The sequence below is a fragment of the Vanessa cardui genome, chromosome 13 (assembly GCF_905220365.1).
Source record: "Vanessa cardui chromosome 13, ilVanCard2.1, whole genome shotgun sequence".
Classification (NCBI taxonomy): Eukaryota; Metazoa; Arthropoda; class Insecta; order Lepidoptera; family Nymphalidae; genus Vanessa; species Vanessa cardui.
The window spans coordinates 1746267-1764541 of NC_061135.1; the positions used below are offsets into that span (position 1 = coordinate 1746267).

General features: G+C 33.0%; 1 protein-coding gene across 1 annotated transcript in view; it reads left to right on the forward strand.

Annotated features, from left to right (window-relative positions):
* The first annotated feature begins 587 nt into the window (after window positions 1–587).
* The window catches only part of LOC124534925 (adipokinetic hormone/corazonin-related peptide receptor variant I-like), a 205682-nt gene continuing 187994 nt past the window's right edge, over window positions 588–18275 (forward strand). The window contains exon 1 of the mRNA XM_047110968.1: window positions 588–884. Within this exon, the coding sequence (XP_046966924.1) occupies window positions 588–884 (297 nt within the window). The remainder of the gene's footprint in view (window positions 885–18275) is intronic.

The following is an 18275-nucleotide window of genomic DNA, read 5'->3' on the forward strand; positions in this document are numbered from 1 at the left end:
TCTCAAAATATCATTATAAAAACATATATTAATTACGAAGAGCATTTTAAAAACGATGGAAACCGCTTTGATAAGCCGCGCTACGAAGCTACGGGCTACGGAGCGTAGCGTCAGTCGGTGTTATCACTCGGCGAGGAACGTCGCCTCGACGCCTTAGCGCCTTACGTACGCTACGAACTTTACAGCAAAAGTTTTCTATATTTAAAGAAACTTCTTCTATTAATTAATATAGTTACGATTTCATATGTGCGTTTTGAAAAATAACTATGGACTAGTTAAAACTTTTTTATAACCACAATTTTTGAAAATTCAAGTAATATTTCGAATTATTTTTTAAAATTGAAAGTGTAGATTTCTTATTTTAAATACTTTATCATTATTTCTAAAGTGTATTGGAAATAACATATATTATATGAAACATATTTTTTTGTGAATAATAAATACTAAAAGTTGAAATAATTTTTAAAAGAAAAATCTATCAACGTCGTATAAAAGAAAAATTATTCATCGTAAATCATGTGCAATTAATAAAGCATCAATAAAAACAATTATTATTAGATATAAATAAGAAGTGATTATTTACAAAAATGCCAACGAATACGTCAACGTGGCCGGAAACATCAACTTCAGCGATAGATCGTCAGTTCTGGGAATACTTTGAAACGCCAGAGGAACGGAATACGACATGGGAGGACGTGTCTATCCGACAGCAAGGCGCTGTCCTGAGCGCTTATGGCGCGCTCATGGCTGTAGGCGCAATAGGGAATATTGTGGTATTAGCAGCGCTGGCGAGTGCTCGCCGTAGGAGGTCACGCGTTGATCTCTTAATGACTCACCTCGCCGTAGCTGACATCTGTGTGACGTGCGGCGTTATCCCTTTGGAGGTGAGATTATGCTATACTTGTGACCTGTTGAGTAGAATGTAATGACTCAAATAACATTTATGATTTGTAATGAACTTTCAAATAAGAAATTCGAATAATTTATTTTTATTTACACGTGTACAATCTTACTATACTTTATTTTAAATTATTAATTTTAATTCATGGTATTATATTTCTAGTGAATTTACTTAAAAATAGCTCAGATGCGTTTAGAATTAAAAGCTTAGTACAAATATTAGATAACTAAAGCAAACTAGCAACTCCACAAACCTTAATATGCATTTATTCACTAGGCTTAATCCTCAGTCCATTTGGATTGCAGCCTATTTCAAACAGTTTGACAGATTTAGTGACAAACCTTATTGACAGGGCCAACCAAGCTGTCGCCTTTTAATATTCATTGCATTAATGCACAATTAATATTGGTAGAAATTTTTACAAGTATAGGTATGTACAACACAGTCATCGGATTTTCTACTTGTTCCCAGTTTGAAAGGTGAGTGAGCGCGAAGGACATAACATCTTAGATTTCAAGGTTGCTGGCATATGGCGATGTAAGGAATAATTAATTTTTACAGCACTAATGTCTACGGTGTTGACTACTTACCATCAAATAACCCAATGGCCCCCTACTATGTCCTAAAAATGTATTCATACTTGGTATTGTTGTCGAGTTTAACATAAAAAACGCCACAACTTTATCGTTGAAACGTTTGTCGCAGCGGTTTTCAAAGCACTATATCGCAATGACATGCTTCTTTGGGAAAAGCTTCAAAATAATTTGTTTCGTAAATAAAGATCGATGAGGTTTTTTATGCTAGCTATTAATTTATGATGTGTAATTAATGAATTTTTTTATATTTTTAAAGTTATTCTTCTTCTGCTTGTAATGAAAACAATCGATTTTTTTTTAAGAAATGAGATGTAGTCTACACTTTGATTGACGATAGCGCTTGGCTATTCAAATGTGTTTGTATAATTATTTACTAGAGGGTCGCCCGCGAAACTCCGCGCTTATTTAAATCCCTAAGAAATAAGTATTTCTAAAGCTACGTATTCAATTTCATTGTAAGTCCATGAAACCTTTTTTGTTTTTTTAATGTCAAATACATTAATTTTATATAACCAGCCATTTAATATTTCCACTTTTTGAAATTTTCTATATTAAATTGAAACAATTGAATAAATTATAATCAAGAATCCTTTTTTTCTACACATCCACGTCTTTAGATCTTCAAATGAGACTATAAACGATTTTTTACGTGCAGCTATTGTCCCTTAATCACTGGGACAAAAATCGCCTTACGGTATTAATATATGAGATTTTTGCTTTAGGCCATAACAGATCAAAGATAGCAATTTTTCAGAGATGGTACACTAAAGCTTATGTAAGGGCAAAGACGAAATCTGACCCTTCGTAATTGGTTGTTCATTGTTACGGAAAAATGTGATTGTAAATCGACTTAAAGAAAGGGTATGTTCTCCGTTCGACGCGTATATGCTCTTTATTTATACGTATAATCAAATTGGAGTGTCTGTTTGTCGAAATGGCCCAGTGGTTAGAACGCGTGCATCTTAACCGATGATTGCGGGTTCAAACCCAGGCAAGCACCGCTGTTTTAAGTGCTTAATTTGTCCTTATAATTCATCTCGTGCTCAGCGGTGAAGGAAAACATCGCGAGGAAACCTGTATGAGACAATTTTCATAGAAATTCTGCCACATGTGCATTCCACCAAACCGCATTGGAACAGCGTGCATATACCAAAATAACATTTTTTACAATTTTTGAATATTAACCTAGGAGCAGAAAATTTATTGTTTGGCATATATTTTAAGAAATCAAGACTTACTGTTACTGCCCAGTATATATTCTGTGATGTTATGTATGTACAGATAAATATTAGTTAGCGTTAGGGGTTCAGTTGTCTCGTGTTAGGCAAAGAAAGTGGCACGTCCTTTCTTGGAGCTCAAATTTGTTTCATACCAAATTTTAATCAATCGGTTCAGTGGTTTGGTTTTGAAACAACGACAAACAGAGAAACAGACATACAGAGTTAATTTTACATTTAATAATATAATTTATTTATTTTAGACAAAAATAATCTTTATTAACAGTTACATGGTTGAACTACGAAAAAAGTCTCAATGTATTATAACATAGTCATCAAAAGAAACACACATGTACTGGCTATCCTAGCTAGGCTAATTAAATAACCTGTGTTATAGTATTAGGACATTTATAATATTATTATAGATTTTGTAAGGCAACGTGCACACGTGCATATATGCAAGTATGTTATCAAACAAAATGTGGAGCGAAAAGTGTTTGAAGAATTTTATCAATAAAACGAATGCCTCGCTCAATGAATTACATTGCAAAGTCTGAAGCTTCGTCGTGTATACTAATCGAGATGCATCAATCTCAGTTATTCGTCTAACTTTCCTAGACGTGTATGCTTTGAAGCTAAAGCTACTGGTAAGGGTTATATGAGAATTCCACTGGAGAAACAAATTTATACTAATATTATAAAGAGGAAAACTTCATTTGTTTATTTGTAATGAATAGGCTCAAAAAGTACTGGACCGAATTAAAAAAATCTTTCACTATTTGAAAGGTATATTATTCACGAGTAATATAGGATAAATTTTGTTTTGGAAAAAATAGGGTTTCCGTAAGATATTTGGGGTTTTGAGATACGCAATCCTGTCACAAATTCGAAATATAAGCGGACGAAGTCACGGGCAGAAGCTAGTTGATTAATAAAACATATTGTGAAAAGTTTCACTAGGTTTTCTTCTTAAGATATGTTAATATAAACATTGACAACCTTATAGTGTCCCACAGTGGTTCTAAAGCCCTTTCTCCTTTTGAGGGATAATAACGGCCTTTCGAACTCATTCCACCACGCTGATCAAACTCGGGTTGGTGGATAAATCTGTATGTTATAAAATGTGAAATTATGAAATTAAACACATGCAGATTTTTCGTTATTTTCCCCACCTGGTATGTAAGCACGATATGAATTATAAGCGAATATTAAACACATAACAATACAGCGATCCTGTCTGGGTTTGAACCCGCAATTAGTTGAGTTGCAGGCGTCCTAACCACAAGCACGTCGACTACCTTGAGACATTCCAACAATTAATTAAAAGACAATGTACAAAACTTTAATAATTGCGAAGTATTTTCGTCTTTGTTAGCTAACACTGTCATTTACGAAGTTTGTAATACGTACTGAATGTTTTATGGAGTCTAAATGACTACCAAATTCAAATAACATATAATAATAATTTAAAAAAAAATTGGATGTGTACTTATACTTACACGCGTGGGAAGTCTACGTCTTGGAATTGAAAACGATTTTCAATTGCTAATACTAAGCAAGAATATAATAATTATAACTTACTAATTAATAATGAAATTATGATTATTATAATTATAGTTATAGTACTCTTGGACAAAATTAAATATTAACAATTTAAATTTTGTAATAAGTCAAACCAACTCAAATTTATTCAAGTAAACTTCACAATGAGGCGTCTTTGAATTTATAATATTTAAACACTATTTAAACTAACCACATAGAAAATAAACATTGAAAAATATAAGGTGTGAAGTTGTTGGTCGTTAGGTGAGTTAAGTCATCCCTGCAAACGAGGATGCTCAGTTTTTCTCAATATTGTATTGATTGTATGTATCATTATTTAATTTATTTTTGAAATCGTTTTTATTCACATGGGTAATTGTAATTCACACAGAAAAACAATCTAGAGACACGGTAGCATGTCAAACCAAGTTTAAATAACAGAACCGCACAGCACCGTGTGTAATATTAAACGAACCATATGGAGCCACTTTTGAGCGCCTCATAACTCAAAAAATATTTCAATTAAACGTGTCAAATTAATTTCATATACTAAGACTTGCGAAATACACATGTGCTCCAAATTTTATAAATACATCTGAAACGGTTATTTAGATATTAACGTCCAAAAATTGACATTTTTATCACGAAAGACATAAACGATTCAAAACTAAATTTTAGATATTAGGTAATGTATATGTACAGAGAAAATAAATTCCTATTTGCTTAGCATATTCTATTACTATCCACAAATCACAAGGCCTTGAGATGTAATTCGTATATGAGAACTAGCCGAGACAGATCATAGACTACAATATATTATTCTAAGTTATAAGAAGACATAATATCTCATGTAGTTATAAAAACATTTCAGGAAGAACTATTGAACTTGGCACCCATTTCTCACTTCTTTTGTTGTCGATATCAATAACAAAATTATACAATAATATTGAACTTGGCTCTCATTTTACATATATATTTTGATGGGATAAATAAATACAACATACGCCTTAATAAGAGGCGTACAATTTGGACGGCCTTATCGCTACATTACACATTATATATTAAATACATAACGACATCGACTCATCTATGTTTTGAACCCACGCGCCATTTTTGTTGACTAATGCTAAATTGCTATAATATAACGTTATTGTTTTGTTAACCAAATCACATTAATGTTCAGTGGCAGTTCAAAGCAAAATATATTTTCATTAATTTAGTATTATTAATTAATAATTGAAGTGATCATGTAATATGATACCTTTGATACATTAAAAAGAATATCGGATTTCATACAACGATCTAATAAATAAATCTTTTGTATTTTTAATTGAAATTTTTCTCTAATTGAAATTTTAGAAGCATTGTAATATACGTATATGCTATCTATATGCAATATCGCGCGGTAGTTATTAAATGATTCCTATATATTTGGATTGTTTTTTTTTTACCTACATATACCTTACAATGAAATTGCTGATCTGGTTGCGAAATATACTCTTAGTCAAGGGTGAGTTGAAGTTAATAAATCACTGAAAAAAGGTGTCATTGTCCAAAATAATATTAAATTCGAACACTTTGACAGCTCACCGTTATATGATACGAATAATAATGGGGAAGCTACTCTTACGATCCTTATTCCTAAAACATATAATGAATATCATATCCACTAAGTCGTTTATATAATCAAAAATACGTTCGCTATACACAGACACCGTACGAATACAGGGAAAATCTCACCAATTATTCGATGCATCAGGATTTACATAAACAGACTTCACATCAAAATACACTATCAAAATCTCTTTGGCTTTAAAACACTATCAACCCACCCCGCCTTCGCACGGGTGCCGTGCTGATGCTAAATGTACTACAGAATTTGTTTGTTTATATATTGTCTATGTATTATATACTCAACTCAAACTCAAATGAAACAGTACCATGTTGATAGTCAATTGAAACAGTACCACCGGTTCGGAAAAGAAAATATCCTGAGAAGAACCGGCGAAAGAAACTCAGCGGGTTTTTTATGTCTCATGTATAATATACAAAAACCATCCTCTCAAAACACTTTGTCTATTAAAAAAAACCCCCATCAACATCCGTTATGTAATTTTAAAGATATAAGCATACATAGGGACAGACAGCGGTAAGCGACTTTGTTATATGCAATGATTATTACACGCTGTAATTACCACTGTTTTTATTGTTCTTTCATTTTTAGAGGTTTATAATTGATACGTTCGTATTGAGCCATAGCCGTATCTTTTGTCCTGTGTTAGTTTGAGTTTTTATTATTAATTTAAGAGCGTATTATTTTTCATCGTAATTCAATAGTGCTCTAAATACCTGCAGTGGTGTACCACACTGTCGTCCGTGTATTTTTGATTGCATTGTTTTGTGAATATGCTGATGGTTTTTCAAATAAATAAATAATATGCTAAATTCTATACTATTTGTTCTCGATATAAAGCATTAATTATATCGAGAGTTAGTTTTTTAAATAAAATTAAACAACATACACATTGGAAGTAGTTAACATAGTAACTAAAACTATACAACTAACTAATTAGTTGTATAGTTTTAGTTCACTCTCCCAAACCGGAACACAGTAAGACTAAGGGCTTGCCACAAGGTCACAAAGTAATATGTGTATTTTTAATGTAAATCTATTAAAAAACACAGCCTGTATATGAGACCCTGCTATTCAGAGGCTTCATCTTCTTAAGAAGGGATTGACAGATTTTAAGGTACTCATGGTGTTCTCTGAATATGTTTATAAACCGCCGAGCACAATGTGAAGTATAGACATAAGTTATTTAACTTCTCATAAAAAAAACAAATGATTATACTCATATAAACAAAGACACGAATAGAAATCAATTTCGATTTTTTTTTAATTTATATATTTTAACATCCGATTTACAAGAGCTGAGATGGCCTATTGGTTAGAACGAGTGCATCTTAATCGATGATTTCGGTTTCAAATCCAGACAAGCACCACTATATTTATATGTGCTTAATATGTGTTTATAATTCATCTCGTGCTTAGCGGTGAAGGAAAACGTCGTGAGAAAACCTGCATGTGTCTAATTTCATCGAAATTCTGCCACATGTGCATTCCACCAACCCGCATTGGAACACCGTGGAGGAATATATTCCAAACCCTCTCCTTAATGAAAGAGGAGGCCTTATCCCAGTAGTGGGTAATTTACAGGCTGTTACTTTAATTTTACAAGAACGCAGATTCAAAATGTTTTAATATTATATTGTTAACGTGTAATATATGTTTTTAAGGTTTTATATGTTCACGTGTCCCTTGTAAGATATATATTTGGAACAAAGTTCTTTCACGTGGTTTACAGCAGAGTGCTTTTCCTCTATTTCTCTTTCCTTTGTATATGGTTTTATATAAAATTACTAGCTACAAACTGCAGCTTTTTGAAATTTCTAAAAACCAAACATAGATAATATATAAAACGTAAAATCCTTCTTCATTTCATTGATTTCATTTTATTCTTTAAAATATGAGACAACATCAAATACATTACTCTGATCCCAATGTAAGTAGCTTAAGCATTTGTTTTATGGAAAATCAGAAGTAACGAAGGTACCACAAACACCCAGACCCAAGACAACATAGAAAACGATGGTAAAACGATGGTAATCTACATCGATTCGGCCGGGAATCGAACCCGGGCCCTCGGAGTGGCGTACCCATGAACACCGGTGTACACACCACTCGACCACGGAGGTCGTCGAACTATTCTTTATAAGGACTTAGCGATGGCTACTCCCTATAAAAAACCTGCGGAATTTCAACTTTGTACGAGTTATAGTTTCGTAAGATTCGTGATTATTCAGTGAGTATTATCATCATTATCATTACATAACCTAAATCAAAGTCGCTCACTGCTGTCTCTCCGTATGTATGCTTAGATTTTTATAGTTACGCAACAAATTTTGGTGCGGTCTATTTTAATAGATAGCGTGATTCGAGAGTAAGATTTTTATACATAATATATGGACAATATAGTAAAGTAACGCTGTTAATTTCGAATGTAAACAAATTCTGTAGTATATTTAGTATCAGTATTTCACCCGTGTGAAGTTATATTATTGTTTTAATTGAAATAGATCTTTTAATAATAATTTCAGTCAATTTATTGGGTTTAAACTTAGTTAATTTATTGTAGTTAATGGACAACATATAGCGAAATGAACTTTATTTCTACCGGATATCCCACGACATCCTGTTTTTATATAATTTTCCAGTTTATCTATGGAGTAAAAAATGATGATGGTTGTTTGACATTTAAATGGCGTGTACACTAGGCTAAGTTTTTTTATGGTATAGGTTGGCGGACGTGCATATGGGACACCTGATGGTAAGTGGTCACCATTACCCATAGACAATGACGCTGTAAGAAATATTAACTATTCCTTACATCGTCAATGTGCCAACCTTGGGAACTAAAATATTATTTCCCTTGTGCCTGTAGTTACACTGGTTTACTCACCCTTCAAACCGAAACACAACAATACTGAGTACTGTTGTTTGGCGGTAGAATAACTGATGAATGGGTGGTACCTACCCAGACGGGCTTGCACAAAGCCCTACCACCAAGAAAAGAACTACGAGTATGTATATGAAGTTTAAAATATTGTTATCCTATGGACCGTAGTCCGTTAACGAAGTTAGGAATGGTTAATGTTTCTTACAGTGTCCGATATACGAGTACATGCGGTGGTGACCACTTACCACCACTTTGCCAATTATCCCGTCCGATGTTCAAAGTCAAATCAAAGTTAAAATTTTAATTCAATATAGAAGCAGACTTGCTTTATGATTTTTAAAAATAAACGCCTCTGACCACAGAAGATTAAATGTATGAAAAACGAAGGAAAAAATGTATGTATATTTAGTTATTATACCAGTAGACTCCACCACGTGGCTGTGCGTTGAATTAAATTGTATGAAAGTGTTCAGCCAAAACTATATGAAAAAATGTTTAGCCTGAAATACGTTGAATTTTTAAGTTAAAAATAATCCTACTCCTAAAAAGAGGCGAGATGGCCCAGTGGTTAGAACTCATGAATTTTAACCGATGACTGAGGATTTAAACCCAGGTAAGCACCACTGAATATTTATGTGCTTAATTTGTGTTTATAATTCATCTCGTTCTCGGCGGTGAAGGAAAACATCGCGAGGAAACCTGCATGTGTCAAATTTCATAGATATACTGTCGCATGTTTATTCCACCAATTGGAACAGCGTGGTGAAATATGTTCCAAACCTTCTCCTCAAAGGGAGAGGAGGCCTTAGCCCAACAGTGGGAAATTTACAGGCTGCTGTTGTTGTTTTTTGTCCTAAAAAAGGAAGTTATCAGTTCGATATGTATGTATGCTACATTGTTAGAATTTAATAATAGGTACTAGAGTATGATGATCCATTTAGGCTCCCAAACTCGTGTGCTAAATGGTGTATGTTTGTTCGCAAATATCTCAGAAGCTAAAATTCGTGTTGAGTCGATCATTTTAATGGAAGGTGCACTTAAAGTCAGGGAGCAGTGTAAGTTTCATTAAAATCGGTCTTGTCTTACTTAAATATATCGGAAAAGATCAACAATAGGGGGAAAAGTTTGGTATAATAAATAAAAATTTTAAATTTTAATTAATTTCAAACAAAACACTATTTTAAAACAAATGAATATGCACGAAAAAGTAATAAAAATAATTGCGTATTCAACATATTTTTTAGAGTCTTCCTAAGTTAAATGAAATGAAAAATATTAGACTACTTAAAAGTCGATTAACGATTATATCATGTAGTTATAATTATTGGTATATTTGGAGCCGGTGTCAGCCACGGTGCCCTTGCCCCAACAATCAAAAGAAAGAAGCGATACGAGCCCCTTGATTGATCCAGTATATTATTGTGTAAAAGGTAATTTGTAAAAAACATATTTGTTAAAGTATTCTCGTATTGTTTTTTGATAGATATACTGTAGGGTTTTATTGGCTGACACCGACTCCAAATATAACAATAATTATAACTACATGATATAATCGTTAATCGACTTTTAAGTAGTCTAATGTTTTTCATTTCATTTAACTTAGGAAGACTCTAAAAAATATGTTGAATACGCAATTATTTTTATTACTTTTTCGTGCATATTCATTTGTTTTAAAATAGTGTTTTGTTTGAAGTCGGTTTTTCTTTTTGTTAAAATTTTTATTTATTTTTTGATTTTAAGTGAAGCTGATGTTGACTAACTATTTTTTTAATATGGATAGATTAAGCGTTCCGTTTATATGAGTCAAAAACTACTTCGAGGACAATTTCAAAGGAAACTTGCAAATAAAGCAAAAATAGACATTCGAAAATGCGGATTTAATACGTCACGCGGCGTAAACTACAAGGATCCCTCGAAAGAGCTGTAATCGAACTCAGCAAAAAAACTTTGAAAAAGACCAACTATATTTCGGACATCATATGACATCACATCACATACACAAAATTTGATTAAAGATAGTAAGAAATTCTGCCCCACATCGCACCCTAACTGCGAGCGGTATAGGAGTTCCATCACTACATAGTATAAAACAAAGTCGCTTTCTCTGTCCCTATAGCTTTAAATCTACGCAACGGATTTTGATGCGGTTTTTTTTAAAAGATAGTGTGATTCAAGGGGAAGGTTTGTGTATATAATACATGAACAATATAGTAAAGAAACACTAATAATTTTAGAAGTTTGCGATGTGATGTCGTAAATAAACAAATTCTGTAGTATATTTTAGTATCAGTATTGCACCCGTGCGAAGCCGGGGTGGGTAGCTAGTTGATTATAATATTCGACTATGATAATTACATAAACATAACCACATTACGGAAGGTGACTCAAATATCCAAATAACCTATAAATAAAAGATTCGACTGAGTATCGCTAACGTGCTCCTCAGAATTGTTCCGTTCCCTTCCGTTCCGTTGCTTTGTCATGGATCCTGTGCTCAGAACCTTACCAAACTTTCACCAAATTACCCTTGAAGTATATATTTTATAATAAAAAAAGAATTATCAAAATTGGTTAACGTGATTTTCAGTTATTCACCTATTTGTCGCGCATATACATAATGCAAATTTAAGACTTATGTCGTTTTCATATGGATACCATCATCGGAAAAAAATTAAAAAAAAATGGGACCCCACGGGAAGCACTACCTTTCAAACAAAAAAAAATTTATCAAAATCGGTCCACCCAGTGAAAAGTTATGAGGTAACAAACATAAAAAAAAAAAAAAAAAAAAAAAAAAAAAAAATAAAGACGAATTGTAACCTCCTCCTTTTGGAAGTCGGTTGAAAAGATGGGAATTTTTGTTCTCTACAAAAAAGATCTCTTCTGTTCTTTACGTATAACTTACCGTTTTCGAGATATATGCAAAAAAACGTTTTCCAAGATGGTGGTTAACGCTCGCAGTTTCTGGCGACAGAAACTCGGTTTTATACTTAGGGGGCACCCTCCGACATAAACCAATCGAAAAATAGAAGAATTTTATGTAGAGCGGACCGATTTTTGGTGCTACAATTCCTGGACTAATATTAATATTATAAATGTGAAAGTAACTCTTATCTATCTGTCGCTCTTTCAAGATCAAACCGTTGAACCGAATTTGATGAAATTTGGTATGAAGCAAACTTGAACTGCAAGAAAGGACATATGCTTCTATTTCGCCTGAACATGACAACCAACAACTATAAAACGCGGGCGAAGACGCAGGCGACTACTACTACTACTATTTTTTTATATATCATCACAGATTTTTTATTTATTTTTATTTATAGATACTTTATTGCACACAAAAAGCAAAAGATACAGTGTACATAACATTACAAGAACATAACAAAAAGAGAAGCGTGCAAAGGCGGTCTTATTACTTAAAGCAATCTCTTACAGACAACCCTTTAGAGTAAGAATTTGTGGGAAACGGGATGGTGCAAACAAGCATGTTTTATTCTTAAACAGATATAGGTAGTTATATCATATCTATACCAGCTCAACAACATACGGGCCTGGCGAATTTATTGTCAAAGGATTTATTAGAGTTACTGGGAGAAAGTCATGTTGACACTTGTCATCACACTTTACCAGCTGGAAATCTTCGAAGAATACCTCTGGGAGTCAGTTAAGTGTTTTTATATCATTTCTCTTAATAGAAGGAGACTATGTACATAACTAATACATAGAAACAACTATACTAGTGTTTTTACATGACTTGATATGCGTTGTTTTATAGTAGTAGTAGTAGTATTTTTTGTTTACGTCACTAATAAATAAATAATTGGCTCGCAGTCTCTAGAATAAAAAAAAAAATATAGCGTGGAGTTTGAACTGGATGACTTTCAGGAAGGACATATATATTGTTGTATTGAACTAAAATATATATATAACGAAGGGAACGTTGGAGATTGTGGGCGATCTTCTTCCATGATATACATTAAGAAACGCGGCGAAGTCGGACGTTCATCAATTATTAGCTTTTTCTCTATAAACAACCCTTGGCAACCGTCAGCTGTCAACCACCTACCATTGTGTGTCTACCATTGTGTCCGAATACGCAATATGCGTATACGCCCAAATCGATTAGGATTTGACGTTCCGTTTTCCAATCTCCGACTCCGATTCAGTAACTATATATATATAGTTACTGAATTTTTAGTATTCAAAAGTGGTTGGACAAAAACCTACGTGAATGAAGCATATTTTGATATTAGAAAATACCTTAACTCTAATACAACGAATATGAGACTTTTTTCTTTTGTGTTACTTATTTATTTTCTTCTTAAAACATCACTCCAAAACGTGTGTGAAATTGGTATAATCATTTACAAGCTATGGCGTGACTATAGGTAATAGCGATTACAAACAGACAAAATACTTTTGTACCTTTTGTTTGGAAGGTATTCACAAGCTTCAGTATTATCAGTAAAAATATTATTTATTTAACATTTACACGTCTGAGTCTAATCCAATCAACAATCATATTGTTGATTTACAACTAATTCTAATTTGATAGATGCAAATATTCTTAGCATCCAAGTTTCCGACTCCGCAAAGTCAATAAATCCTTCTTGGGGCAAGGTATCCATTTCTATAATAAAATTCCGCGGACATTTTTAACTTTGCCGTTTCGTAAATTCAAATCGTTTATAAAAAATACATTTGTAAAAAAAGCATATTATTCGATACAAGATTTTATAGATGATAAAAAAGCGTGGAGTTAATACCTGTTGACTTCCAAACAGGATATATTAATTTTTAAATGTTGAAAAAGAGTTTCTTGCTGGTACTTACCGAACCGGTGTTAGCTTCACTTAATTGTAAAATGACGATTGTGACCATGACAAAAGTGCTTGTAAAAAGTTTATTTTGATTCTTTTTGTTTATCATTTTCAAATCAAAGGAAGTTATCACTTCAAAAAGGTAAAGGTATCAACGTGACTCTTATGAAATTAGTCAACAAAAAAAACAGTCAAATAGATTGTATTTCATATTATCGCTAGCGTTATCAATTAAAGAGTGCCTTTGTTATAAAGATACGACATATGTTAGTTTTGTAACAGATTTATAGATTTTAGTTTTACAGATTTTATACACAAGATGTCCCTAAGAAGGTATTATATGTTATAATCTATTGAATTGAATGTTTCAATGACTATAACGCAAAACCTAAATCGAGGGGTAAAGGGAAATGAAATTTTCTACCGAGTTTTCTTATGTAACGTACGTGAACACTAAGAGGCTTAAACACGGAATGAAATTTTGTATGGAAAATCCTCATTTTTGATGTTGGAAATAGTGAAAATGGGTTTTAGTAAAAGATAACTGTTGTAGCGTATTTAAATCTGATAAAATATGGAATTGTTCATGAAAGTTTGTATGAAAGGGTTTTATATTTGAATTTAGAATCGTGATGGTGTTGGTGACAATCCGTCATTATGCTTCTATTTATGAGTAAAAAGGTTAGTGCTTCTGAAAATTCATTCTTTTTTTAAAAAAAATCTTAATATATTACGCCATCTGGTGATACGTCACAACTGTCCATAGAAAATGGCGCTGTAAAAAATATTAACTATTTCTCACATCGCCAATACCAAGCTTGTTTTGAGAACTAAGATGTTATATCCCTTGTGCCTGTTTCACTTACTCACCTTCCAAACCGGAACTCCACAATACAAAGTATTGCTGTTTTACGGTAGAATATAAGATTAGTTGTATCTACCCAGGAAACCTTGCACAAACTTTGCTGTGTAGACTCACAAGGTGAATCCCTAAAGAGGAACAAAATTATGGGTTTGAAATGATGTTGAAAAGTTCGTCGAAATTCCAAATAAGAACATGGTCTTTAGGAAACGCTTACCAAAAAGTTTTAATACTTAAGAAATTTTCGTCGATTTCTGTACAGTGTATCCGATCGGGCAGTGAAGTACATAACTAAGTAAATAAACCGTCTAGATACAACCAAAATCGAACTTATTGAAACAGAAATAAATTGCTTAAAAGCACATAAACTGGTCCTATGTTAAGTTAAATGTCATTGAGATTTCCTAGGAAATTTGGTTCTGAATTGTCCAGAGGTCAATTCTACTAACAAATTGTCACTTTATCGCAATCGAATCGAAATATAATCTTTGCATAGCCATTATTCCAATCATCTAACTATCCTCTCCTCTTTAGGAAATGTGGAATGCACATGTGGCAGAATGTCGATGAAATTGAACACATGTAGTTTTCTCTCAACGCCGAGCACGAGATGAATTATAAACACAAATTAAGAGAGATGGTTGCCTGGGTTGAACCCGAAATCATCGGTTAAGATGCACGCGTTCTAACCACTGGGCCATCTCAGCTCTAATGAATCAGGCATCGTAACTCTAACTCAAATCAAACTCAAATTCATTTTTTCAATATAGAACACTTACTAATTAATGATCAAATTAAACAAGACCACCGGTACGGAAAAAGACACACTCAGTTAAAGAGTAGTCAAAGTATCCCTTAGTTACGATTCAGTTGAGGTTTACGTTTCATGTAGAATATTTTAATGTTACAATTTAGTAGAATAACCCTCTTAGTGATCTCTTTTCCGCCGTCCTATCGTATTGAGATCTCGTCTTATAGTAAGATGTATCAGAGAAGGAATAAACAGTGCAGTCTTATTTGTCGAGCACAAATATACTGCATTGTAATGTTATAGGATTTGACCTACAGTTTAACCTCTTTGGTCGAATCGTATCGATTGATGTAAGCTTATTTAAACAATAGCTATCGCCCGCGGCTTCGTTCGCATTTTAAGGGGCTGGTTGTTATGTGTTAGGCAAAAAAGTAAGCCTATATCCTTCCTTAAGTTCAATTTTGCTTCACACTAAATGTCGTCAAATTAGGTTCAGCGGTTTGGCTGTCAAAGATACACACAGAGTTACTTTCACATTTATACTATTAGTATAGATTAATATACAATTTTTTTATGGTATAGGTTGGCGGACGAGCATATGGGCCACCTGATGGTAAATGGTCACCATCACCCGTAGACAATGAAACTGTAAGAAATATGAACTATTCCTTACATCGTCAATGTGCCACCAACCTTGGGTACTAAGTTACATCCCTTGTGCCTGTAGTTAAATTCAATAATTCTTTGAAATTATATTGTGTCTTTAAAAAAATCTTATCAGCCAAAGAGTTCTAGAGTTGTCGTTTGTGAGTGAAATTTAATAAAGTTGTAAAAGCATTATTGCCTTTAAAACGATTTCCCGAGACACAATTTTATTGAAGTACATCGTTTTTTAAAAGGCAGAGATGTCCTTTCTGTCGTTATGAGTATTATTTACGTAACTTCCTCATTGGTTTATTGGCTAACTAACAAGGATATCCAGGGTACCAGGATTCAGTCCAATCATATACAGTGCGAATCAGTAAAAGTAATAGGATTTTTCTAAACAGAATATCATTCACAATCCACAGTTTGAAATTGGAATCAAAGAAAAAATCACAAAATTACTATAGAAACGAAAAAAATAAATAAGTGGTACTATAGGCACAAAGGCGTAATATCTTTGCGCCATTTTTCCTTTATATTTTCTATATTCCTTTACCGTATCTTGCTAGAAAGGACAGTCTGACCGAACTGTCCCGTTTAATTGAAAAGGCGTGAACTGACATTTGCTATCTTTCTTCATATTATATATTTATTACTTTATGGGTTAGAATAGAAATACTCTTACAAAAAAATCGTTACATTTATTATTCATTTATAACTAGCTGTGTACGCGAATTCGTGCGCGTTTGAATTGAACAAAAAAGTTATTTTTGTAGTCTCTGTTATTCCTTATTACATCAGATATCTAAAGAATAATCGGACCGGACCGGACCTCCTCCGAAATCTTCACAGACATTTTGTCCGATTTATATCTTGATTTAAGTGTTGTAGTTTGATACGTATAAGCTGAGATGGCCCAGTGGTTAGAACGCGTGCAGCTTAACCGATGTTTTCAGGTTCAAACCCAGGCAAGCACCACTATATATATGTGCTTAATTTGTGTTTATAATTCGTGCTCGGCGGTGAAGGAAAACATCTTGAGGAAACCTACATGTGTCTAATTTCATCGAAATTTTGCCGCATATGCATTCCATCAATTGGAACAGCGTGGTGGAATATGTTCAAAACCCTTTCCTTAATAGAAGAGAGGAGGCCTTAGCCCAGCAGTGGGAAATTTACAGGCTGTTACTTTAATATACTTATAGTTTTGTATGTCTATGTGTTTTATTTTGAAGCAGCATCTCAATCGAAATAACAGGATTCGAATTTTAATTACCTTCAGTGTTTATGTACCAGTTGTATTCCTTGTGTGCAATCCATCTGACAGGGATTCTAGATTCCTAGATTGGTCTGGATGATAATCTTCCCGGCTATCTACGATATGTTTACCTCCGAAGCTAAATTAACATTATACCTACATAAGAGTATTCATATACTTAAACAAACAGTATTTAATTCATCATCAATATTGTCATCCCAGTTCTTAATTTTTATTTATCTGTGTTAAATGATACCTTGAAGTATATAACATAATATACATTAAATAATATCTTAGTATTTTTACTTACGATATAAAACGAGATATAATTATTGGAGAACATGCTGTGTGTGCTGTGCTCTGTTATAGAGAGTTTCACAGTAAGTAAGTTTTTTTCATTAGTTTTTTAGTACGAATTCGTTCATGTTCGAATACGAACGTCCACCAGCGTCCTTTCTGGTCATTTTATTTTTTAGATTGATTTGAAATAATTTCCTTCTTTTTATACATTTTTGGAAAGCTAAGAAAACGGTTATGTTTTTAAAATAATCTGCATTTTTTCCTCATAAATACTTACTTACTAAACTGACATACTTAATAAAAATTTAAAATAAACTTTAGAAACGGAAACAGTTCGATAGCTAAGTTATAAAAAAGACATTTTCTAATATAGCCTAAATAAAGTATTAAAATGCGAATCCGAGAAACTCTCTATAACAAGGCACAGCACACACAGCATGTTCTACAATGAACAATGCAAGATTCTATCGTTACTATTATCCTCACGAAGAAGTCTCTGAAAGGAAAGTTATAACCGGAGTCATCTACAGTCAGAGTAAGAAAACCTTCGTCAGTTTTCAAATTCAATCCTTTATCAAGTCTTAACCTTTTGAATCTAAACATGAAATCATTGCGACGCAATATGTCATTCTCGATAGGTAAAGATTATCGCTCATACTGAGCACACGAAAATAGACCTTAAAGCGACGAACATTTTTTCCCACGGCTGTACATACAATGATTATCACAGATTCTGTCAACACTTGGATAGAATCAGTGACAATCAACGTTACTGTGAATATACATACGTAATATTGCTTACCACTTAATAAAATATCACGAGGGGAGTCTGTATCTCGAAGATTATAAATAAACTGGATAGC